Consider the following 24,658-nt stretch of genomic DNA (forward strand, 5'->3'; position numbering starts at 1 on the left):
ACGCTTTGCCCCCACCGTCGCGCGTACTTCGGAGCAACAGAATTCTTTGAGCAATCGCCAGAACTTCGATGAGAACCCGTTCTTCGGGTTCGCCGAGGCTCTAACTCCGAATTTAGAATTTCCGTTGTGACCGTGTGGAAGCTCGCGCGCGGAGATTGGAAAACAAATGTCCCATTGCCAGCGAGCACGTCTCCCCGCAAGGATGCGAGGAGATTTCAGGGTTACACGTCGGAAGAATTCCAACGGACGGCGATGAGTCCGTCCGATCGCTTCGGATCGCCGTGTTTTCAACGGTTATTGTCTCTTTCGCGCGGACGAACGTCGCAGATTTTGGCACACGGACGCGCGAGCGTGACACGCACCAATTATTTTCGATAGAACAAAGCTCGCGCCGAGAATTCAACGGTCGGCTCGAAATGTGCAGAACTTTTTTCAACGGGACAGATCGCGTTTCACTTTCCGCATCTTTCTTATCAGCAATAACAGGCCTCGGTCAAAGTTCGAATCGAATCAACGATGGTTTTCTTCCTGCGTCATCTCGCGATCGCGTTTCCTTTGTCGATAGCCACCGCGGCGGAAGTTTTGCCATCGGCGCAACGCACGCATAACAAACATCACACTTACGCTGATCCAGCGGTTTAAATTGCCGATTCAATTACGAAATATTCCGGTTCACGCGTTGGACGGACACGTGACAAGACGGCTGTCGCGCCACGTTGCGTCTACTCTGTTTGTATACAAAAACGATTCGGCGTAAGCGAGGCGAAACGAACGTGTGGACGGAGAAGAAAGAGGGGGGAAGAGAGAGAAACAGAGTGGTGGAACGGTGGAAGAGCCTCTTTTTCGGGCCAATTTTTGCGTAATCAAGCCGTCTGCCACGACGATCTATTTCGAGAGAACTGACCGTTTAAAATTGTCGCTGAAATGCCGTACATGTGTGTACTGAATCGTGTCGGGTAAAAATAACTCGGGTTGTTCTTCTCCCGCCGGCTCGTGGCAGACCGTAACGACGTGGATCTCTGGAATTGAAGGATCGCATGATTAACGAGGTTAATATCCTCGGAAACCACGCCGCGCCTCGCGCGTTTCGATCGACGTTAACCCAATGCGGATAATCCCAGCCACGTTCCTTTTTGTTTCGCTAACGTCTCCGGTCGGTTCACTGAAAAATCAGCGGAATGCACGCGCACTATAATCTCCAGCGTAATTTCCAAAGAACTCGTTTCATCCTCCTCTGAGTCAGATGCACGTGTCCCTGATATTTCTCTGATAGTTCGCGTGCGCCGCCGATGTCTCGCATAAAATCTTACTCGGTTGAACGTTATCTCGACTGCCGCTTCGCTTCGGATTTGTTTGTCGCGAGAGATTTTTCAATCGGCTTCCGCGAAATGTTCGGAAGTTTGCGCCGAGCGAACAGGAGAACGAGATTTGCGTAAATTTGTCGTAGGAAACGATCGAGCGTCGTTTGTTTTGGGAGTTGATCGCGATCGTGTTTTCTCCTTAACGACCGGAGTCACGCGATTTGCGGATCCTTCGTAGAACAGGCTCAAAGTCCCGAGATTCGCGGCGTATCGTAGACATTGGAAGGAACATTCTGTTTCCATTGGTTCTATAATGACATTAATTAAATCACGACGCGAGCGTGTATCGTCGTTCCGAGTCTATCGTATCAGTCCGATTACGCAGTGCGTTTCCCGTGTTGCTCGCATAATTCGGTGCAGCTGCACTCGGCTTCGCATCTGCATCGCGAAACGCGAGCCCCCGTTTCAATTAGATGCATTAGAACAAAGGAGTTCGACGTCGGATCAGAGCGAGACGATAGTGTTTCTATTTAGATCGGTTCGCGGACACGATTTGCTTATCGCCACGTGTTTAACATTGAGGCTTCGCGATCGAATGCACCGAGTATCGTAAGTACTCATGGTACAAAACATCGTCCAAGTGTAATGTACGAGGTGTAATCTCTAACTTGCAACAATCTAACGAAAAAATGAATGTCGATGACAGAAAATTCGAAAACAGTTTGTTTTCGTTACAAAGTCGACGTCACTTTGAGGTTTACAAATGGGAAGAGATATTTTTTACCATATTGTAGAGGGCATCGAGACGAATTCAAAATACACATTAGATGTATGTTTACTAACATATTACTCGATTTATGACAGTGGAAATGTTAAATATTTAGCTTCCGTCGTATTTGACTCTAAGACGGTTCAAACGTTGTACGAGCGACAATAATAGGGTTGACTAATACTTGGATAGCACTATTTCCTCAGTACGAGTGCATCTGATAGAGATATAATTGCATTGTTTAATTTCGAGTCATGCAACAAAGTCCGCGTATCATAAACATTGGCCTGATCAGTGTCCTCATTCTTTAAGCAGAACAACCGTGAAACATCGAGGAGGATTCTGCGCGTGAGGATCGAGCAGATCAGATTCGCAAGAGGCAGTTCGCTTTAAAATCTCACTCTCATTAAGTTAGATCGTTACCTCCGAGTACGAGGACTATAACCTCAGGAGCAGCGAACGTAGCTTGCCAGTTTAAACGAAAGATGGCAATATTTAACCGTGTTTGGATAAATTATTTCGTACCAGGGGCAGATACACTCTTATCTTCTGTACCGTTAAAATCGCCGCGCGTTTAGCTATGTAAGCTAAAGATAATGAGTACCGTCTTAATCCAGAGGTCTATCCATCGGAACAATCTTTTCTTTCCAGTGGTGTTTATCAGTAATTGGAACGATTTCTGCGAACAATCTACACAATCGTGCATCAAAGATACCTATTTCGCAGGTGTCTTCAAGGCAATCTACAGTTACTCACTCGATTGAAATTTTCAGAAACCGAAGGGGAAGAACTTATGAAGTAGTAAAATGAATATAAAGCGAACATACGTATAATGTTGCATAATTGATGCCGAAGACATTGTTGCGGGTGCCCAATTCAGTGCACGCAACAGTGTGCTTACATAATTGAGCATTAAAATATGATTTACCTTGTAGAGACAGAGGTTTTTATTTCAGAAATGAAAAGATCATAGGGACGTAAAACATATGCAATGAATGAACGGGCGGAAAAGAGACGGAGAAAGGGAAAGAGAGAGGGCGAGTAAAGTTTCGTGACAGAGGTCGCGATTAGACGCTTACTCATATGTAGTAGGTGCTACGAATTTTGCGTTGAACGTACTCGATGCACACCCATTGACTGTTTATAGTTTACAACAAATGATTTAAGGTATCGCGAAATGTTTTATGATTACGACCCGTTCGAGGTATATAAAAATCAGCAGGAAATTTGTCCTGTTCACGTCCGTGACCAAAACAACATCAAAAAGACACGGCTATACCCGTAAGCGGGTACACGTAGTTGCATGATTGCGTGAGTGAGTCAACAGACAATAGAATAGAGTAAGAGAGGACGAAGTAAACTTGCAGGACAGTAGAAGGGATGCGTCGAAATACGGTCGTAACTCGCTTACCCTGCTAATTTACGCAGAAGTGTATAAACGAAATGTCTGAGCCCATGGAGCAAGGAAAGGTACGTACCTTTGTACACCTATGCGAACTAAATATCACGCTCTGTCAGATTTTGTGAATGACGTACCCCAAACATGTAATCACATGCGATTCCTATAGTTTGTCAACAAGACCCTTGGCGACTTCTGTGTAGCTATACAGACGTTAAGAGTCATTCGTTTGTATCTCTGAATCGGTAATATGTTGTTGTCATCGTGCGATTGTGGATAAAATGATTTTGCCCCATTCGTTTAATGACGTCAGCGAGGTTATGTTGCTGTTAGTTTCATTGCTGTGGATTCCTCTTTGTTACTCGTTGGCTTCTATTTGCGTTCTTCTTTAAGTTATTTAGGATTATTAGGATGTAAGTTGAATAATCTGATTCTGTGATTCTAATAGGATCTATGCATTCACACCGGAGTTGTATTGCGAAAAGCAAACACAAGGGAAGATGAAGTTCATAGTCTAGGAACATTAAATATTGTTGAATATGTAAGCAGATCTTATACTATGAAATACTGTTAATACCTGCAGATAGTTTGTAATATCTTCTTCCACATTCGCAGAGTTTTGGAAAATGCATAGAATGGAGATGTATAGAGGATTCTGTGGTGTCTGAGAATCAAGATCAGGATTCCGAATGGTCTTTGGTGAACACTCATACCAAACGAACTTGTTCTTCGTCACAGGGACCAGATTCCCTAGAACACACAAGAATTGTCAGAATTTTATTCTCAGACTTGAACTCCTTTCGTATAAATCATGGAGGGGAACAGCTTATATTTATGCAAAAGGATGGAACCACTTATGTTGCCTTTTTCCAATTATCTAATGCAGAAAGTTTTGTAAATTCTTTAAAAGGGTTCATTAAGTTTATAAAGTCTCGTACAAGTAGAAATTTGTACCTTGTAGTAGATGAGGTGCAGAGTGTGTTGACTAAATCATTTGCCGAATTAGATATATTTCAAGAAAATACTTCAGATTATGTTTGGAAATTTGTAAAAAATTTACATAATCATCCATATGAAACAACAATGGAGGCATTCAGTAAATTGGCTGATATTTGGTGTAAGTATACAAAACCAGCATATGGTAACTTTTATATCATATTAAACTTTTGAAATTATATACTTACTTGCAGTATACAAAGAACCAGCTAAACGTACGGTTGAAGATGAACTTGTTGATATATTCAATCAGTCGTTGCCTATCGATGTGCCTCATCCACCAATATCCGTAGATTCTGGAGAGGAATACGAAGTAATTGGAGAGCATGGACTGGGTGTGGTATTACCACCACGACCATCTTGCCCGAGAGGTACAATGAACAGTCTTGTATGAAATCATTTTATCTAAAATCTACAAAATTTGCGTGATTATGATAGGTGCACCATTGTCGCAAGAACAATGGAACAAATACAAGGACCCAGAGGGGAGAGTTTTAAATCCTGAAGAAGTAAAAGAAATCATTTTTCGCGGGGTTCGTACAACCTGATTTAAATCTAAATTTTATTGTCGCAGATTGGTATTTGTAAGAAATCAAGCAACGGTTAAAAATTTACAGGGTATCGCTCCGTCGTTGCGATTCGAAGTATGGAAGTTTCTATTAAATTATTACCCATGGCATTACACACGTATTGAAAGACACGAACTCAGAAAAATAAAGACTAAAGAATATTTCAGGATGAAATTTCAATGGATGTCCATGACTCCCTTACAAGAAAGTAATTTCTCCGATTATCGAGATCGAAAAAGTTTAATAGGTAATGGATGCAAGTGTGCACAAGTAAATAAGCTTACTTGTACGATATAAATTGTACCGTAAAAATTTCAGAAAAAGACGTTAATAGGACGGACAGAACGCATCCGTATTATGCGGGTGATAACAATCCACATTTAGCACAATTGCATGACATTCTTATGACATATGTAATGTACAATTTTAATTTGGGTTACGTTCAAGGAATGAGCGATCTTCTCAGCCCTATTTTATGTTTAATGGAAAACGAGGTAGACGCGTTTTGGTGTTTTGTTGGGTTCATGGAGAAAGTGGTATGTTTAATATCTTCTATCTCGAAGAGTAGCTTTTTATACAGAACATTTAAGAATAAAACAATTATATATGAAACAGAGCACCAATTTCGAAATAGACCAAGCTGGTATGAAGGCCCAATTGTGCCAATTGTATACATTGTTGAGCACCATAGATCCACAGTTAGCAACCTATTTGAGTAAACATGATTCAGGAAACATGTTTTTTTGTTTCCGATGGTTATTGGTTCTATTTAAACGAGAATTTAATTCGATTGACATAATGAAATTATGGGAAGTACTGTGGACTGATATTCCTTGTAAAAATTTCCATTTGCTCCTATGTACAGCCATATTGGATACGGAGAGGAGTATACTTATGGAAAATCGCTATGGATTCACAGAAATACTGAAGGTAAGCGTATGGAATGAAATAGTTCCGTGGTTATTCAGTAATTAACCCTGACATTATTAACAGCATATAAACGACCTTTCGCTGCACATCGAGTTACAACGGACGTTATCGAAAGCGGAGGGCATTTATAGACAACTAATTTCTATAGCGGACCAGCTACCCGATAACGTTCGTTCGATAATTGGACTCGAACGTTTAAATAAAGTGCCAGCTAACAGAGCTGAGGACGTTGCAGCTTCTGGTGAAAATGTCCAAACTAACGGGGCCGATTGTAGTTCTAGAAGAAATAGTATGGAAAGTGACAATGTTACGTTGGGAGATAACGAGGTGTCCTTTGAAAAGGGATTAAATCTATCGTACATGTGAGACCAGGACCGGTCGTTCATTATGATTTGAGGACCGTGTTGTGCACCGCAGTCAATTTTACAAGAACTACACTTTTAAAGAAACGTTTGTAGTTCTGCTTTACGGCGAGAACTTGCCCGTTGCTCGTTCGGAACAGTGCAACGAACCAAATTTTGACTCCCAATGAACTTTGTCGCGTGCGAGCGATGCTTTGTATGAAATACGCATATTTTACGAAAATGTCACGAACGCCGTGGACTTTTCGACTTGTTCAGATCGGAACGGTAATGTTTCGGTCATCGAATTTGCAACTTTACCGAGTAAACGTGATATATTACCTCCAATTTACGAAGTTTTAGTGAAAACTACTGTTAGTAGCGTTGAATTTTGAGATATTTATGAAATTCACTGTAATTACGAAGAGATTATAGACGCGCATACTTAGCGAGTAAGAGGTAGTTTCGTACAAGATTGTACTCGTCTTAACCATACCTTTGATGCACGTTGAATTCGAAGTAATGTGCGGGAACGATACACAACGTATTTTCACTTTAACTGGTCGTGTCATTTTCACTTATGTTCAAGGTGTCTTTTCCAGATGTTTGTATAAAACGGGTTAGACACTGCTGTATATTTCTAATAAAAATCATCCGTTTAATCTGTGACGGACACGCTTTGTTCTTTACGAATCACCTGCAGGACTAACGTTTAACATCGATAATCGATGTTTGAAATTGTACATTGTTCACTTTTGAAGTCGATACCTTTATTACGACTGCGCGATAGATCAAACATGTTTCTGCTGCGTTTCTTCGGTTGACGTTTGGTGGTGTTCTTCCTGTGATTAGGTGGAAATATAAACAACCTTCGTGTATTGACATAAATGCCCTTCGTCGATGGTATAACGGTAAGGTATGGAATTCTCCACAGTAAAACGTAACAGAGGTCGAAAAAAGAGACGGAATTTGAAAAAACGACGCTCTGAACAGGTAAAGTTTGAGGTTAGATCTACGAAACGTCGAAGGTTTACTTCAGAACACACGGATATATTTGCTAAAGAAAGATTTATATCCAACACTATGCATGCTAATTCTTTCTGGGAGAATTATATGCTAGCTCAAGCATGGCAGAACAGGTTAGTACGTATGTCATTCTCAAGTTGGTTGAAGTTTACGTATCTTCATGTTTAGGTAAGCTAGCAGAATTTTAATGGTTTCAGACACAGTGTAACATGGTGGAGGACTCGTTGTTTAGCATTAGAATTCGAGAATAGAATGTTAAGAGAAAAGTTGAGATCCTTGGCTAGTCAGAATACCCAAAAGTCTTATTATACGCAGAGGAACAAACATCACGAGGATCAGCAAGTAGCAGAGGAGGATGAGACAGGTTCTACAGAAGACAACGAGAACTTGGAGTTTCATGTGAACGAAGATATGTTGAACTTTTTGGAACAGAGCATGAAGCATAAGATCGAACTGAAGAAGAAACGCGACGCTGAATTGTCCGCTGAACAAGAGGAGGAAAGGAACAAAGACGAATGTATTCAAGGTGGAGCTGCGTGGGTACAGGCGAGGAATACCAATGCAAAATTATTGTACGGCGAAGCTAGTGCTACAATATTAGCAATGGAAACTGCCCTCCAGACTACAGTCGATAGACACAAGGATAAAGCGAAGCCACAATTGTGGCCCATTATCCCTTTGAAACCATAAATTCTAGGATAAGGTATTATTTTATAGTTACAGATATTTCAATATGTATTTTATGTATAAATACAAAAACGCCTTTTTTTCACCTATATTCCCAATTAGTATTCCTTATCATTTATCCAATGATTCCGCGTGGGTTCATCTTGTCTCTGTATTGACGACGGAAGATGACGCTACGTACTCCTTTCTCGCTTGATACGTATCGCTGTTCGCGTCCGATATGGGAACGGGGACGACGCGAAACTGAAAATGCGAAAGATATCAATAAAACCGTACGCATTCAGGTTCGACGTTAAAGAAAAACGTGATGTCGTTCGAAAATTGTTTATCAAGTTATCTCGTAATTAACGAACTCGAGGATCGACCTTGTCCGCGAAATATTCACTTACTTCGTATTCGCGACAGCAATAAAATTGGACAACTTAAATTAGCCGTAAAAAGTTGAAATGCGGCGACAGTTACGAGTCGTTCTCATAAAATACACGAAATTATCTTCCGTCTATGAGATTGAATTGACTCGTAATTTATAAAGCATCGTCTAAGGGGTATATATATATGTATCTATATATATATATATATATATATATAGACATATAGATATATATATATATATACATATGTGTATATATATATACACGTACATACACGGAGTTTAAAAGAGTCGAGATTGAAGTCTCCACCAATCGTGCCAGGGGCAATATCAAGTTATTCTTCTCAGCGGAGTCGTGTACCAGCGAGGCAGTCATAAATGACACCTCTCCTATGAAATATACCGGTAGAAGCAATTAATAGCTAATCTAAACGACCGTGCAATTATGTCCACATATTATTATTATTATTATTATTATTATTATTATTATTATTATTATTAATAATAATATTATTATAATTATTATTACCCGAATGATAAACAATCAATCGGCAATGTCGCGTTATTCTTTATTGACTCGGAATAGTTTGCAGGAATAATAAGTAACGCGATATACATAACCACGATTATTTGTGTACGAGGAGGGCGTCCATAGTTAATGATATAATATTGGTATACGACGAAAGGAGCGGATCGAATAGGATAGATGAGAAAAGGTGTCTTCAGATTTAAGACAGATGCCCGGAAGATTACACGATTACGCGGCGCGAGGATTCACGCGCCTCGGCTTTATCCGCGCGAGTCACTTTCTTTTTACTCGAATATAAAGAAGACGAGGATGCTAATCTCTCTCACGTTTTCCTTTATATTCCCCGATAATTCTTTCAGTAGAAAATAGAGGCTTCACCGATCTCGTGGTAGGTTCTCGATAAGGGGCACCGTTTCAAAAGGCGATTTCGAGAAAAGTATCCAGTTTGATCGTGGATCGACGGGGGAAATAAATATTCTTGTTCTGTATCGAAGATAGATTAGAAAAAGGCAGGCGAGAGAGTTTCTCGGACAGTCTGTTATCTCTCGGTCGATCCGCTGACACGGTCTATGGAATTCTGGAACCAGTTCGAGAGGCTCCAACATCGATACTTCGGCCCAGAGAAAGCCCCTAATTATCGGGATAACGCGCGTCGCGTTGTCGATACTGGTTACGTATCGGGTCCCTCCACCTATTCTTATAATCCCCGAGGATTTTCGGATGATTTGTTCCCGTTGTTCACGGCCGATGTGGTATTCCGTTCCGATTTGACGAAATGGGGCGAGGAAAGGCGCTATCCCCAAGGTTTTTATTAGCATACAGAATTTTTCTCCCGATCAACTTTTACGAAGATTCAAGTTATCGATCGACACGTAGCTCTTTTTCTCGATTTGTAACAAACCGGTCGTACCTACGCAAAGCGGGCTGAGTACGTACGAGAGGCGTTTTATATCCACCAACAACTTTCATTTAGATCTTTATCGATTAACTTTCACGGTATACTCGCATATTGCTCTTTATTGCCTCAGTCTTGACATTCTCGACGCTTTCCCGTGAACGCGCGGCAACAGAGATTTCAGGTATTAACTTTTCAGAATTTTTGTTGTTACCCCCCTCCCCTCCCCCTCCGCCCAACCTTTTCATCGCGTCTACACGCGTTTACTGGAACAATCGATTCCGACGATTTCACGATAGATCCGAGGTAGAACGCTTTCGATGCAAATTGAAACTAACGAGCGATCTTGCCTATCTTTCGCTGGAAACGAAGCTGTCCGTGGTACACGCTCTTACCGTACATTATCGAGACGCGAGAGCAGTCAGAAGAATTTCTCTCGAATCTTCCGGTTTCGTGCTTTCATTCCCGAGGCGAGTAGATACAGTTAAGTGGCGACGCGCGGATTTTTTGTTCACGCGGAATTTCGAGTCGCGCTCTTGAATCGTTCCCCGCAGCATTCGCGGTCTCGTTGGAGCGTTTTAAGGTCTGCCTTTCGTGCAACGCGTCAAGATAGAGTGGGGCCGCAGCGGGTGAAGAGGAGAGGAAAGTGGAGGGAGCTTACTTCTTATTGGGATCGCGTCATTAGCGGATCGAGCAAGCACTACAAGTTCGTATCGAAGATTGAAAAGTGCAAGATTTTCGAGACGAGCGGCGCGGCAAGGACGAGGACAAGGACGAGGACAAGGACAAGGGTGAAGGCGAAGATAAAGATGAGGGGAAAAATGAAAACGAAGAGAAAGATGAAGATGAGAAGGAGGACGAAGAAGATGACGAAGATACCGAAGTACCTACCACCGTTCGCCTTATTAGGCATCATCCTCTCTTCCTCCGTCCTTTCTACCCCTCTCGGTCCCTTTCCTTGAGCTCTTAAAATCATGGCTGCACGTAACCGTCTACTGATTATATGGATTCGGCGATGATTTCTGATGATGCCCCCGACCCCCGAAATGGTAAAATAATACAGTGTCGTCTCCTAGCCTGGACCCTTTCGGTCCTGTGGGCCGGTTCGTTAGCGGGACCTTGGCGCGAGGCACCCTGTCATTATGCGGCTGGTCTCCATCACCCCCACCAGTTCCCAATTTTCAGTGCCCCTCTACCTATGCCCCACCGAAATCTCTTACCTCGGTTTCTTCGCTTTGCTTCGTCTTTCCAGTCATCCCTTTTTTCTTGCTCCATTACTCGACATTCGTACTGTTCCGCCGCGAACGTCGACAGGGAAGCGGAAAGGTGGCGGGTCGGGTTATAGACGACCGCCGCACGTTTCCTTCGGCGCTTTTTTTTCTTCTTACTCGAAAGCGGCGTTTGACGGGTGAACAACGTCGACGTAGGTAGAGGAGTTATGCGGTCTATCGGATTTCGCGCATTTCACGGATGCAAGGAGAGGTCGATCGAAGAAAGGGCAAAAGTCGGCGACGCTCGAGCAACGAAGTTATCTATCGAGTTCTCAAATCCGCGTCTCGAAATCACGTTTTTTACGAAATTCGAGCGCGAAACTCTAGAGCCGCTCACGACTACTGCGGACATTCGAAACTCGTAACTCGATCGCGCTCGGCCCGGCTGGCATCATCGTTGCGCCTCCGCTCGCAAGAAATGTAGTTACTCTTCTTTGTCTGCTCCCTCTCCTTGTGCCCTTTTTCCTTCTCTTCCTTTTCCTCTTCTTCCTCCTCCTCCGCCGCCACTTCTTCTTCTTCTTCTTCTTCTTCTTCTTCTTCTTCTTCTTCTTCTTCTTCTTCTTCTTCTACTTCATCATCGTCTTTGTTTTCTTTTTCTTCTCGTGAGTTGAATTTTTTTCGGTGAACAGAGGCAATCCTTTTCCCACTATGTCGTTGCGAGGGGAGGGAGGTATCGTGAAAGCGACGAAGGGTAAGACAGGGAGGGCGGGATGATAGGGCACGCCGGAAGGCAACCGTTCCCGAAACCCCCGTGTTCTTTCAGAAAGTTCGCGGTCTTTCATCTGGGAACGAACGACTCGCCGTTGGAAGCAAGTTCGGGTGTAGGTGGCCCTCGCGACCAGTAATCATTTCGCTTAATGACGAGAGCTTTGTCGGCCTCCCGTTCTCCTCTCGCCCTCTCGTTCCTCTGTCTCCCTTTTTCTTTCTCCGGTCTCGGATTATCGCGGCGCGTTCTTTCTTCGTATAACGCGGCCCACTTTGCCTCTTTTCGTTTCTCTCTTTCTCTCTCCCTCTGTCTCTCTTTCTCTCTCGCTCTCTCTCTCTCTCTCTCTCTCTCTCCGTCCCTCTCTTTCTTTTTTCACCTTTTATTTTCGAACTCTGTAATTTTCTCCTAGCGACCGTGCCACCACGTCGCGCCGAAATTGGTATACGGCGGAAAGATTTCGTAGAAATCCCTGACGTTCTTTAATGGGTTTGCCCGTTTGAACGGTGACAATGGCACTTCTGTTGCTCGACTACTCTCCCGAAACGACGAAAAAGAAGTATCGACGCAACGAGAGAAAAGGGAATGGAGGGAGGCGGAGGATGAGGAAGAAGAACGAACGATCGCGGGAGTTGAGAATTTGGAAGAGGGAATAAGAATATCGAGAATGAAACGTTGACTGTAAAGAAGAAACGGGAGAAGAGGACGAAGAAGAAGAAGAGGAAGAAGCAGAAGAAAAGGAGGAGACCGCCGTCGATATCTTGCTTTCGTACCCAACTCCGATCGATGTCAGCCGTGTATCGGAAGACGCAAAGTTAAGGAGGGCCGAGGACAACGTATTCGTTTCGAGAAACAAAAGCCCGCGGCCGGCTGAGCGACGCAAATTTATTCCACTCTAATGTCTCGTACACGAATTCCAATTTCCAGGCAGCGGGAGGCCGCGAAGCGGTTGATCGTTGCGCGCTCGGCGCTCGCCGCTCGCCGCGCGGGTTACGCGCTCGAGGTCGAGCCGCTTTGTTGCATCCAGCACCTGCGAAAGATCGGCTCGTGTGGCCGATGGCTGAGCAAACAATACGGACGATGATGCACCGTCTCGGCCGCATTGTCTGTAGCGGGTAGTAGTAGGCGGCGGATTTATCTGCCTACTCGTAGAGTCAGGTAGAGAAGTCCAAGGGTCCTCGACCCTCGAGAAGCGTCGCGCGGGCCGACGCGACGCGACGGAACCGATGGATCCGCGTTTCGTTCCGGCTCGATTTCGCGGCGGCTTCGACGCACCGTCTCGTCCCGTCGATAGTTTTAGGCCTCTCTCATCGATGAATTCCGTACGAGACGTCCGATTCGTTTCGGCGGAGGTCGCGCGAGTACCGGCGCGTTAATCTGAATTCTTGGCGCATATGAAATTCCAGCGCGTGCCGGTAGGAGGAATTCGTTAATTTGTTTTTCTTTCTTTTTTTTTTTCTTGGAGAGTCGCTCTTAGATCCTCGGTCGCGCCCGCCGCGTCACGAGTCATACGCCGATACACGGAATTATTAACTCGGGAATTTATCACTTACCGTCTGCCCGCGCGGCGGGAGTAAATCACCGGTGATCTATGCGTGTACCGTTGCGAAATATATTATCGAAGCACGCGATTATTCCGGAAAGCCGAGTTCGAAGCTCCGCTGTATCGTCGCGCTGGATCGCATGCATCATGTAACCAACATCGGCCTCGTGCCCTCCCGGGGGACGTGTTAACAGATCGTCAAAATTAATGTGCCGCTTCCTGTTAACATGCAAATTTCGCGACCTTTAGTGCTGGTCTCCACGGTGAAACTCGGCTTGACGCAATCGTGCCTACTCGCGAGGCGCTTCGATCGTTGCTCGAGATACGAATTCGTTGTTCGCGACGAAAACCGGGGACACGGTTCGCTCTCGCGTCGATGAACCGATCCCTCGTTCGGGAGCCGCGTCTGTCGAGCTGCTCGTCGCCGTCGAGCCTCGCCGCTGGAAATGGGAAATTCGTATAGGCCGTGCACGCGAAATATTCGGAATCTTTTTCTCGTCGCGTCACGAAATTCCAGGACCTTTGGCACGGGCGTAGAAGAGGCTCGTAGAGTCGACCGCGGAATGAGCGCCGTTGGTAAGTCAGTTCTTCGCATACCGGGCGCTCAGGTAGGTAGGAAGGCAGTGAACGTGGCCGAAGAAGGAAGGAAACGAGGAATCCACGGAGAAAGAAAGAGGCAGCTAGGAGACGGGAAGGGGAAGAGAGAGGCGCAAGCAGCAAAGCAAGCAGGCAGTCAGGCAGGCAAGCAGGCAGGCAGGCAGGCTAGCAGGCAAGCTAGCAGGCAGGGAAGCAGGCAGGCAGCAAGGTAGGCAGGCAGGCAGGCAGGCAGGCAGGCAGGCAGCAAGCAGGCAGGCAGTCAGGCAGTCAGGCAGGCAAGCAGTCAGGAGAGCAAGGAAGCGGCCGTGCGAGCAAGCAAGTAAGCAGGGAAGCGAGGAGTTTGGTATAGTCTAGCTGCTCGGTGCCGCGAAGCGCGCTGAATGCCGAGGCCCCGGCATATCGGGGCCCAGTATTACCTCTCCCCTCTCCAAGATGGCCGCCAGCTCGGGTCCAGCCGGGTCCCCCTGACCGAGCCAGCCGAGTCCACCGAGTTAGGGGAAGGGTAGGCCTTGCAGGTGCCGCCATGTCAGTGCATGCCTAACCTCGAAGCCGCGCGGAACGGACGCTGGGCCCAAGAACGCGACACCTCGTGCTGCTCACGGTTCCTGCCATATTACTCTTCCGGGCTGAGAGTGGAACCACGTTCGGCCGCAGAGTGATCGGGATTCCGAATGTCCAAGGTCGATCGGTTAGTCACCGTTCAGGGAGCACGAAACGGTCCGCGTTGAGTCGATCGCTGGATCGCGAATCGTTCGGAGCACGGGAACGTATCGTCCCCGCGGTCGAGTCGCGGGCGAGGGTGTCCTCGAGTGCGGAAAGGAGCCTACGATCGGAACGGAGAGCGCGTTCAGCGAGATACGGGGCCGAAGGTCACGCATCGGGCCGCCAACGGTACGCGAAGCCGCGGTTCATCGACGAGGTCCGGCGGTCGCGTTCTATTCCGAGGTATCCGCGGTTTATGGATTCGCTCGCGTCTAGTGCGCGTCGTGGTTGACAGTTTGGTGGAGAGGACCGGGTGACTGTAAGCCAAGTTGGAAGTCGAACGCGAACGCGAACGCGAACGCGAACGCGGTCGCGGTGCAAGCGGAGTCAGAGTCCCCGGAGAAGGTAGACTCGACTCGTTCGCCGAGTCGCGCGCGCTCGCTCGCTGGTCCAACTGGTCCTGCCTGGTCGTTAACTTCCGAGAGGATTGATCGACGATCCGGAAGACAGGAGCTCGCGCGGCCGCGCTTTCCAACGATGATGACAAAAGCCGCCGCGGATCGGGCCTTATAAGCGATTCGCGTCGAGCCGGCGAGGACGCGGACGGGCACCGGCGGAGGGTGGATTTTCGGCGCTGGGCCCGACGGGACCGCGCGAGAGATGAAGGCCGATCTGGACGCGAGAGGATCGCGCCGGGTTCGCGACTGGTTCCCCTCGTGTTGATCGTCTGGTTTATCCGGCGTGGATCTAACGCGAGGAATGCACGATATATCTCGGCCCGAAGATATTCTAGCAACGGCGAGGACACTGGATAGCGCGGCGTGCCAGCACGAGCGTGCCACAGGGAAACGGAGATAGGCGGGCACGTACGCGTTGGTGGGACGAACGGAGGAACAACGACCGGAGAATACGGGAGACCGGGGATAGACCGGGACGGAACGACGCGATACGGAGCCGAGATAGACCCGCGGCCGCTAATGGAATTTCCGCGACGCGTCGCGGATCTTCGGTGAACGCCACATCGAGCGGAAGATCGGCGGACAGAGAACAGAGAAGTCGTCGCGCCGAGACGATTCGGTACGCGTGCTACTACGACGTGGTGGAAGTGATCGCGAATAGAGAAACCAGAATAAAGCGTGATTGTGGTTGGTGCTGGTGCTGCTGGTGGGTGATCAATGTGCTGGTGGATCGGATATTCGTGCTTTTCGTCGTCGGTCGTTCGATAAACGAAGGAGGGAAACGCGCGCAACAGAAGGCGGATAGGTAGGCGAGAGCTAGCCGAGCCAGGGAAGCTGCCACCGTGTCCTCGTCTCGGAGCGTTTCACGGCGCGTATGACGGATCCTTGGCGGTGTCGCCGGTGTTCGCGTCCACTCACTCACGATCGTACAGCGATGGAGAGGTCGAGGAGATAATAGACCGCAAGACGGGGGAGGAGGAGGAGGAGGCGGCGGCGGCGGTGGTGGTGGTGGTGGCGACGGCGGCGGCGACGGTGAAGGCTCCAGGATGCGGCACCTGCTACTGTTCCTCGTCCTGGGAGCGACTCTCGCCCCGGGCACGTGGTCCGAGCTCGTCAGATACTTGGAGGTCTCGGAGAACGCGAGGCCAGGCACCAGGGTCGGTTACATCGACGCCGACAGTCCGCCCTATTTGATAGTGTCGGTCTCGGGGTCCGCGGTCGACTCGGACTTGAACGTGGATTATGGGACGGGGGAGATTCGGACGAAGGTGCCGTTGGACCGCGAGACCAGGCCGTCCTACAGCCTGGTCGCCCTGCCGCAGAACATTCAGGTGGTCGTGAAAGTGCTCGACGAGAACGACAACGCGCCGACGTTCCCGGTGGACCGCGTGGACGTCGAGTTCCCGGAGAACTCGCCGCGCGACGCGAAGAGGGCCCTGCCGCCCGCGAAGGACCCCGATCTCGATCAGTACTCGACCCAACGGTACGAGATCGTCTCCGGGAACCACGGGGACGCGTTCAGGCTGTCCCCGCATCGCGGCCGCGACGGCGTCCTCTACCTGGACCTACAGAATTCCGGCTCCCTGGACCGGGAGGCTCGCTCGCAGTATCACTTGGTGATAGAAGCGCTGGACGGCGGCGCTCCGCCTCTACGCTCGAGGCTGCACGTGAACGTGACGGTACAGGATGTTAACGACAATCCGCCGATCTTCAACCAGACGACGTACGTCGCGAGCATACCGGAGAACGCGACCGTCGGCACGCCGGTGCTCGCGGTGAACGCGACGGACAGCGACGCCGGCGACAACGGCCGCATCGAGTATTCGATCAATCGCCGGCAATCCGACCGCGAGGAGATGTTTCGCATCGATCCGGAGACCGGCATGGTGTACGTGAACAAGGCGCTGGATTTCGAGTCTAAGGAACGGCACGAGCTGGTGATCGTCGCTAGGGACTGCGGCGCGCAGCCGCTCGAGGCGAGCGCGTTCCTCTCGGTGAACGTTACCGACGTCAATGACAATCAGCCGGCGATCACGGTGATCTTCCTGTCGGACGACGCGACCCCGAAGATCAGCGAGAGCGCGCAGCCCGGGCAGTTCGTGGCCAGGATATCGGTCAGCGATCCGGACTCCAGGACCGAGTACTCGAACGCGACGGTCACGTTGACCGGCGGCGAGGGACACTTCGGCCTGGCGACCAGGGAGAACTACATATATTTGGTCGTGGTCGAGAGGCCGCTCGACCGCGAGGAGAAACCCGTCTACGATCTGTCGGTCGAGGCGACCGACGCGGGCACGCCGCCGCTCAGGGCCGTCCGGACCTTTCGGCTTCTCGTCACCGACGTCAACGATAACGCGCCGAAATTCGTCCAGGAGAGGTACGAGGCCCACTTGCTGGAGGCATCGGAGCCGGGCACCCCGGTGCTCAAAGTGACGGCCACTGATCTCGACGAGGGCTCCAATTCCGCCATCAAGTACTCCCTGGTGAATTCCACGTGGTTCGCGATCGACGAGTCGTCCGGCCTGATCACCACGATCACTCACGTGGATTGCGAGGCCGACCCCGCGCCGATTTTAGTGGTGATCGCGACGGATTCCGGGTGTCCGCCGCTGAGCAGCAGTGCAACGGTTCGCGTCACGGTTCACGACCTCAACGACAACGAGCCCATCTTCGAGAAGCCCCTGTACAACGCGACAGTGCCGGAGGACATGCCCGTTGGACGCTGCTTTCTCAAGGTTAGAACCCACGCAAACCTGCGCTTTCGATCTGTACCTTATCCCCGGTGCTTTTCCCTCTCGTTCCGCGAGACGACAGTGGAAACACCGGGCCCGTTAAAGGCGCGTTACACGCGAAGTTGAAACGTTTGCGTAATCTCGCGGGACGTCGGCGCTCGCGTCGCAAACGTGTACCGAGATTGACGTTCATCGATCTTCGACGGGAGCGGTCCCCTAATTGATCTGTCATCGAGAACGACGGTCGACGTTCCTCGCTGAGGATTCGTCGCCGATTAATAGCGCGCGCGCGAAAGTGACAGCGTTCGGCTAGGCCCGCGACTAGCTAGCGATTGCGTAACCTCGATCTCGCGGCGCATCGTTCTCGCGTTAAAGGTTTCCTGAAACGCAGCTGCTGGCCGAAAGGGCAGCCGCGTTAGCGACCAGTCGCGCCGCGAGGCAAATATCCACGTTACGCTGGGAAACTCGTAATTGGTACCGGCGGTTCGGGCCGAGCTCTTCGAAAGGTTTTATCCAGCGTGTTGCAATTAGCGTGTTTATCGTCGCGGATATTCGCGCAGCGTTATCGATCAGATTCTTTACCCGCGAAAGCAGGCAGAGTCGGCGGTCGGCTCGCGTCGCTCGAGACCTGGAGGCGGAATAAATCCGCGCTCGTTCATTTGCATGCGTCGCCCGCTCGGTCTGCCATGAACGAACTCTCGCTCGCCACGGCTCGCTGCGAGCGTGATCCGAGCAATACGAGTAGGAGCCGCGCGTAGGAACCTGAATGGGAAAAGCATCTCGCGTACGAATGCGAGGCGAAGCGAGGCGAGGCGAGGCGAGGCGAGGCGAGGCGAGGTGAGGTCGTCTCGAAAGAGAGGTCCGAAAAGCTTCGCGCTCGCGGCTGCTCCGCCTTTACGCGTTCGCCGGAACACGTGGCCGGTAGAGACGCGGGCTCGTCTCGCGCGAGGAAACCTGTTGGCAACAGTTTCTTTGTAGCCACGGCGAGACGCTCTTCCCTGAAGCGTTGTTCGACCGGGAACAAGTTGCTCTCGACACCGACGCTGCTTTACGAGCCACGCTCGATCGGTATACCTTTACGGCGCGTGGACTCGCCGATCCTCGCCGTCCCAGAGTGCCGACGCGGCGGCGGCGGCGGCGGCGGCGGCGGCGACGAGCAGCCTCGCACGTCCCGGCCAGCGGGTTTCGCAGACTAATTCGAAAAACTGGACATACCCGAGGCGCGAATGCGTTTCTGAAATTTGAGATGTCGAAGCGTTCCGCGAAGGGGATTACGCGGGCGTTACCTGCTGTCGCCTTTTAAGGACGATCGTCTTACGCTCCGCGTAATCGTCGAAGGTAATACTATACTTATACGCTCGTTTGCGTACGATAACGAAGTCGTTACGGGTTCTTGTGGGCTGTTGAAGTAACGAGCAGTAACCCACTTCTTTGCGGGCGAAATTTCTCGCCGAACACACTCCGTCCCGCGGATATGAAAGCGAAACGCTCTGACGCAACGCGTCCATGTAACATCGAGCCGTCGATGGCTCCTCCTATATCGTTTCGCGTCGCGAGAAGTTGTTTCTCGTTTGACTTCATTTTCATCCTGCTTGTCCTCTTCTTCTTCTTCCACCAACGTCTTCTTCGTTTTCTTCGACTTCTGACTTTCCACGAGGAATCTTCGTGGAGAGCGACACGCGAAACCGGGACCGCGCGCGTCGCGAGACGAGCGCGAGGTAGTCGTCACCGCTGTGACGAAGCGTCTGTCATTCATAACGTCCGTGATCCGTGGACCGTGGATTCGAAAGACTCCGACCGGCGGAGAGGAGAAGCGGCTGGAAGAGGGAGAGAGGAGGGAAAGATGGGAGAAAAGGGCGCGCGGCAGAAAAAGAGGAGAAAAATCCTCCCTCGATCTTCCTTCCTCTTTCTCCCTCCCACGAACATTCGGCCGTCCATCTGGCCGAGCGAAACGCGTGCCTTCTTTTTTCTCCCGTTGGATTGTCATCCGCATTCAAGGGAGAAGCGGTGAATGCTCGCGGCCGGTGCGCATCGAATACCGAATACCGAGCACCGAATACGGAACGTCTCACGGAAATTCTAATAAACGAGTAGGCCTCGCAATAAGCGCGCGCGCCGGGATACGCGCACGGCCACGGCTATTAACGGCTCGGTCGAACATTTGTACGATATATATTTTATCGGTGTTTCGTTGCCTAGTTCAATGACGATTTATAATTGTTGCCCTCTCGACTATAATTATTATAATTACAGATTTTTCGGGCTCTCCCACCCGTCCGGCGGAGCCGAACCGGCCGGACGGCCGCTTCTTCTCGTTCCATCCCTCTGAGTACCGGCTCCACCCCTTCGAGTCTACCTTCTTCTCTGCCTCTCCTCGCCGCCTCGCGCCGTTTCGCTCGTTTTTCGCGACCTCTTCCCCGCGAATTTCTCGTCACGCCTCGGGAACGGGTTTCGAGGGCCGCGATCGCGTTGAATCGTCGATCGTCGCTAACGACGCGGCGAGAGAAAAACGCGGATCGACCTCCGGGCTATTCTTCCCTATCGGACGGCCCTCGGCCGTGTGCGTGCGCTTTCACGCGTTAAACTATTCGTATCCGTCAGCCGAGTATCCGTCTCTCTATTCCGCGTGGCAGGACACGGGTTCCGATTCATCCTCGCGCGAGGCCCCCATTATCCGTTCTAACCGGTAACCGAGGATCATTAAGCCACGGCGGAGCCTTTTGTCCGGCTGCGCGCGTTCCTCTTCGGCCGCGGACGGTGGAAGGCATTACGGGGGAGCGAGTACCTTCGGACCGAGTTCGCCGGTCCGGTACGGTTTCGGTGAAATTGTCTCCGGCTCGGGGAAAGCTGTGCTCCGGTAACTCCGTTCGACTCACGAGCGCCGATGAGATTTCGATCGTGGCACCGGCGGCCCGGAGACGTGGAAGACGCAGCGCGAGACGCGGCGGCGCATCAGTCGGGTGGCTGGGGTGTGCATCGTGTATCGCGGTACAAAGTGATGACCGTAATGACTCTAACCACCGTCTGACATCTGGCATTAGGCACTCGAGCTTTCGAGTGGCAACGCCCGCAGCAATTGTTGCCGTTTACGACTGCCGTGCACGCTCTCCTTCTTTCCCTGTCGCTCCGTTCCGGCGTCCCTCTCGGCTCGCTTCTCTCTCTCCTCTCTCGCGCGCTCTCGTCGCTCCCTCGGCTCTTCTCGCTCTCTTCACCGCGCCTATGCCTGGTCCCGTCTTTCTTCTTGTTTCTCTGCCTCCTGCTCGCTCGTCCGCTCTCGATCCTACGCGCTATAGACCGCATTCCCGAGTGCAACGACGAGGCAGAGATATATGTATATGCATTCGCGTGCACCGGTCGCTGCAGCCACCGCGCGCCTCTACTCGCGCTACATTGCGACCGCGGACCAGCTCTATACTCTCTCCGTCTTCCTCCCGTTCTCGGTCTCCCTCGGCGCGTTGGTCTCGGCGCTCGCCGTTCCACGTTACAAACGTCGTCCGCTCCTCGTATTTCGGTCATTCCGTTGCTCTGGAAATCCACCGAGCGCCGCTCCGCGCCGCGCCGCGCCGCGCCGGCTCGACACGCTCGACCAGTGGCGTTCCTTCCATTCGAAGCCCCGTGACACGGCCTCCCCGGTCTCCCTTCGGTTTTCCGCGACGCGAATCACCCGGCGGAATTGCGAAACCGCCGCGTAACAGCCGCGCGGTTGTTTATCTCCGTTTCTGGAATAATAGAGACAGGGCCGACGGGAAAACGGTTTGCCTCTCACCGAGTGGGAACCCGGCTAATCTCCGTGTATCCTGGCGCAATTACCGACGCTCGAAAGTCCTCGTCGTCGTCGTCGTTGTCGTCGATCGGACTCCATGTTTAAACCCTAACATTCCATGCAGGCTATCGGTTAAATCTCCGTACTTGGGTCCATCGATTCTTCGGTTCTTCGCGCGTTCGCTGTTATGAACGCGGCGGACGTCGTCCGCTCGTCCATCCTCCGAAACGATCGCCGGGTGCCACCTCGGGTAACGGGACGCCGTAACGAAGGGGCTAATAGGGCCGGAAATTACGGATAATTAGGCGATAACGGGAAACAAGATCGGGGGACCGCCGATTACGCGGAATCGCGGCGACCGCTTCCACGTAAAGAGCGAGGGAGGCGAAGCTTGGTCGTCGAGTTTCCGTGTGTCCCTGAATTACTCAACGTCCTCTTCCTCCATCGGTGGGTGGCGAACCGCGCGACGATCGATCGTCGCCGTTCGTCCTCTCGTTTCCGTGGATCGGTCGATCTTCGCGCGGCGGCTCGTAGCTTAACGAGAACGAGCGAGACGGAGAAGTAGGATGCAGCGGCGGAGGAGGAGGAGGTCGCATACCAATGGATACGATGACTGACCCGCATCGCGAGTATGCGTGCGCGCGTACGTGCACGCCGCGCGGCGCACCGCTCGGATTCGTTCATCGATTCGTGGATCGCGTCGCCGAGAGCACGCGATCGCGAATCGGGTAACGGTAGGAAACAAAGATCCTCGGGACGCGTGCGCCCGCTGTAAGATTGTCCGTTATATTTATCGGCGAGCATTTTACACCGACGGGATTATGTCGTCGTAAAAAATATCGACGCGAGACAATTACGCGGCACGAGTAGCGCGACATTAACCCGTCGCAACTCGAGGGGCGACTCTCGGTCACCGGTCGATTCGATACAGGGGAATTATTGAGTCTTGTGTATAATATCACGGTGCGTGCGACGCGCCGATGCGCGGGACATTGAAATGAAACGGCCGCGTTCCTTAATTTATGCGTGTCTTCTCGTTGGTTAGCGTCGTAGGTAGTTGCCTGTATCTCATCGGAAACCGTCGAATGTTTCTAGCGAGAACCCATCGAGCGCGGAGGGTTAGCGCTGAAATGGCATGCAATCGCGATGGCAATTGGAGAGCGAAAATAGCAGCGCGATCGCGGATGAGGGATAGGAGGCGTGGAAAGGAGTTCGAGTCGCGAGACGCTCCGCGAGAAACTGCTCGTAAAATATTCGCGTTAGCGTGGTCCGGTTCGCCAGCGGACCAGGACCGACCCGTAGAAATCTCGGAGTAACACCTTTCTCGCCGGTCATGGGTGCAATTATCGCGGCGCTGAATTACGATGTCGATTAAGCGCGTCTCGCTTTTCACCGCCTCGACAATTTTCACCGATCGAGCCGTGCTATTATCGTCCCCTCGACGTCTATGAGGCGCCTCGGTAATCTCCCGCGATGCCCGCGGACCGTTTAAACGGGGTAACCGTCGGCGGACCGACTACGAATCTAGCGACATTTCGCTTTCTCCGACGCGGCCCGTTCGTTCCCTCGATCGGAAGCTCGATGGCGAAGGCGAGGACCCGTCGCAACGTCGCATCGATGCGCCGTCGTTCGCATAACTGCACACGCAGCTTTCGATTGTCGATGCAGAGAGCGATATCGACGCCGATTCCGTGGCTCGGTCTTCCGCGCTGCATGCCAACGCGGCGCACACCCGTTGTTCGAGCGCGGCGAGACCGATTGAATTTTACTCGGCCGTCGCCGGTTATCGAAATTCTTCGCTGCTCTTCCTGAAGTTTCACGGGACGCGTCCCACCGACCGAAGGGAACGCCTCGGAATTTCCTTGGTGCACCGCTCCCTTTCACCGCGGTGTTCGCGCCGGGGAACAACGCCCCGACCGGTGGAATTAAGATTTCGCGGGTTACGGAAAAGCGAGCACGACAGGTGTTTCAATTTGTCGGCCGATTGAAACGCGAGTCGGCCCGATTTTCAAGATTCCGCCGTCCGTTCGTACGAGAAATCCGATCGATCGATCGGCCGGTCGGTCGGTCGGTCGGCCTCGATCGGGGAGCCGTAGGCTGTCGGCCGCGTTTCTTCCACGTTTAACGAAACGATCGTGGAACGAGCGGGACGAAAGAGAAGCCGATCGCGAGTGCGTGCACGCGGTACACGTGTGTACTTACACGGATCGGTGTATGTATCGAGGCGTCGCGTCGGAAGAGAAAGCGAGCGAGCGAGCGAGCGAGCGAACGCTCGGTAGGCAGATCGGTGCCAGGTATAAGCCGGGTAACCAATCGCGATAAGGGGTCGGGGGGAGAGAGCACTGCGTGCGAGCTGCACTTTCCAATGCACTTGGTGCGACCGTTGCACCGGGAAAGTACATACGACGGGCCGAACGTTCAGCGGCAACGGAGGCACCGTTCACACGTCCGCCGCGCCGGGGCGAGCTTGGTGTGCGTGCATCGCGACCACAGAAATCGCTAAAACGATTTCCTCGGCTCCGTGGAAATTGCCCGACTCTAGCCTACAAAGGTAGTAAATTACGCGCGGAATGCGCGTCCCTCCTGGAAAAACGATGCTCGCCCGGAGCCCGCTCGCGAGTTTTACACCTGTCGCGGAGTACCCGACGATCCTTCGTGTACCCCGCCACACGCTATTTCAATTTCACACGTAATTCCACCGGGGACCATCGATGGCTAATTTAGGTATTTTTCCCGGCGCGGCTGTTCGCCGATTCCAACGTTCCGAGATGACACGACGGGTTTTCTGTTGAAACGATGGAACGAATTCGTGTCGCTTCGTCCTTCTCTCTCCTCCCCCTCTTCTTCGCAGTTCGTAGTTCCCCGGATTCGGATCATGCCGAGGAAAGCTCGTGAAAGTTTCTCCCGACGAATCGACAGCCGTGAAATGGCGTCCGAGCGGTGGAACCGGGAAACATCGTTGCCTCGAACCAACCAGACTCGTCTCGCGCGATCGCGTCGCGTCGCGCGGCTCTTCCGTATTCGAAAAGGCTTGAGAAAATCTGCTGGAAGGCGCGAGCGTAGATTAACGGCGAGGA

The 24,658-nt window shown here is 51.1% G+C and overlaps 4 protein-coding genes across 4 annotated transcripts in view; all 4 read left to right on the forward strand.

Moving 5' to 3' along the window:
• The first annotated feature begins 3,115 nt into the window (after nt 1–3,115).
• Tbc1d15-17 (TBC1 domain family member 15/17) lies at nt 3,116–6,974 on the forward strand. The gene is made up of 9 exons (XM_031977396.2): nt 3,116–3,540; nt 3,918–4,010; nt 4,085–4,586; nt 4,660–4,836; nt 4,904–4,998; nt 5,083–5,281; nt 5,353–5,570; nt 5,650–5,964; nt 6,028–6,974. Exons 1-9 carry the CDS (start codon nt 3,514–3,516, stop codon nt 6,328–6,330), a joined length of 1,929 nt encoding a protein of 642 aa, XP_031833256.1. The 5' UTR covers nt 3,116–3,513; the 3' UTR covers nt 6,331–6,974.
• A 249-nt stretch (nt 6,975–7,223) lies between these two features.
• LOC116427252 (uncharacterized) lies at nt 7,224–8,107 on the forward strand. The gene is made up of 2 exons (XM_031977376.2): nt 7,224–7,444; nt 7,529–8,107. The coding sequence occupies exons 1-2, from the start codon at nt 7,224–7,226 to the stop codon at nt 8,019–8,021; spliced, it is 714 nt and encodes a 237-aa protein (XP_031833236.2). The 3' UTR covers nt 8,022–8,107.
• Nucleotides 8,108–16,132: 8,025 nt separating this feature from the next.
• On the forward strand, nt 16,133–17,669 carry LOC116427253 (protein dachsous-like). Its single transcript, XM_076370667.1, has 2 exons — nt 16,133–17,569; nt 17,664–17,669. Exons 1-2 carry the CDS (start codon nt 16,133–16,135, stop codon nt 17,667–17,669), a joined length of 1,443 nt encoding a protein of 480 aa, XP_076226782.1.
• Nucleotides 17,610–24,658, forward strand: part of LOC116433533 (protein dachsous-like) — a 221,842-nt gene continuing 214,793 nt past the window's right edge. The window contains exon 1 of the mRNA XM_076370424.1: nt 17,610–17,821. Coding sequence (XP_076226539.1) covers nt 17,795–17,821 — 27 coding nt within the window. The 5' untranslated portion in view covers nt 17,610–17,794. The remainder of the gene's footprint in view (nt 17,822–24,658) is intronic.

The sequence above is a fragment of the Nomia melanderi genome, chromosome 9 (assembly GCF_051020985.1).
Source record: "Nomia melanderi isolate GNS246 chromosome 9, iyNomMela1, whole genome shotgun sequence".
Lineage (NCBI taxonomy): Eukaryota > Metazoa > Arthropoda > Insecta > Hymenoptera > Halictidae > Nomia > Nomia melanderi.

Excerpts from the sequence above, each read along its gene's own strand:
- LOC116427252 (XM_031977376.2), top strand. The coding sequence starts at position 7,224 with ATGGAATTCTCCACAGTAAAACGTAACAGAGGTCGAAAAAAGAGACGG. Across the intron at positions 7,445-7,528 it reads GCTCAAGCATGGCAGAACAG|ACACAGTGTAACATGGTGGA; the intron begins GTTAGTACGTAT and ends TAATGGTTTCAG.
- Tbc1d15-17 (XM_031977396.2), top strand. The coding sequence starts at position 3,514 with ATGTCTGAGCCCATGGAGCAAGGAAAG. Across the intron at positions 4,999-5,082 it reads AAGAAATCATTTTTCGCGGG|GGTATCGCTCCGTCGTTGCG; the intron begins GTTCGTACAACC and ends AAAAATTTACAG. Across the intron at positions 5,282-5,352 it reads AGATCGAAAAAGTTTAATAG|AAAAAGACGTTAATAGGACG; the intron begins GTAATGGATGCA and ends TAAAAATTTCAG.
- LOC116427253 (XM_076370667.1), top strand. The coding sequence starts at position 16,133 with ATGCGGCACCTGCTACTGTTCCTCGTCCTGGGAGCGACTCTCGCCCCG.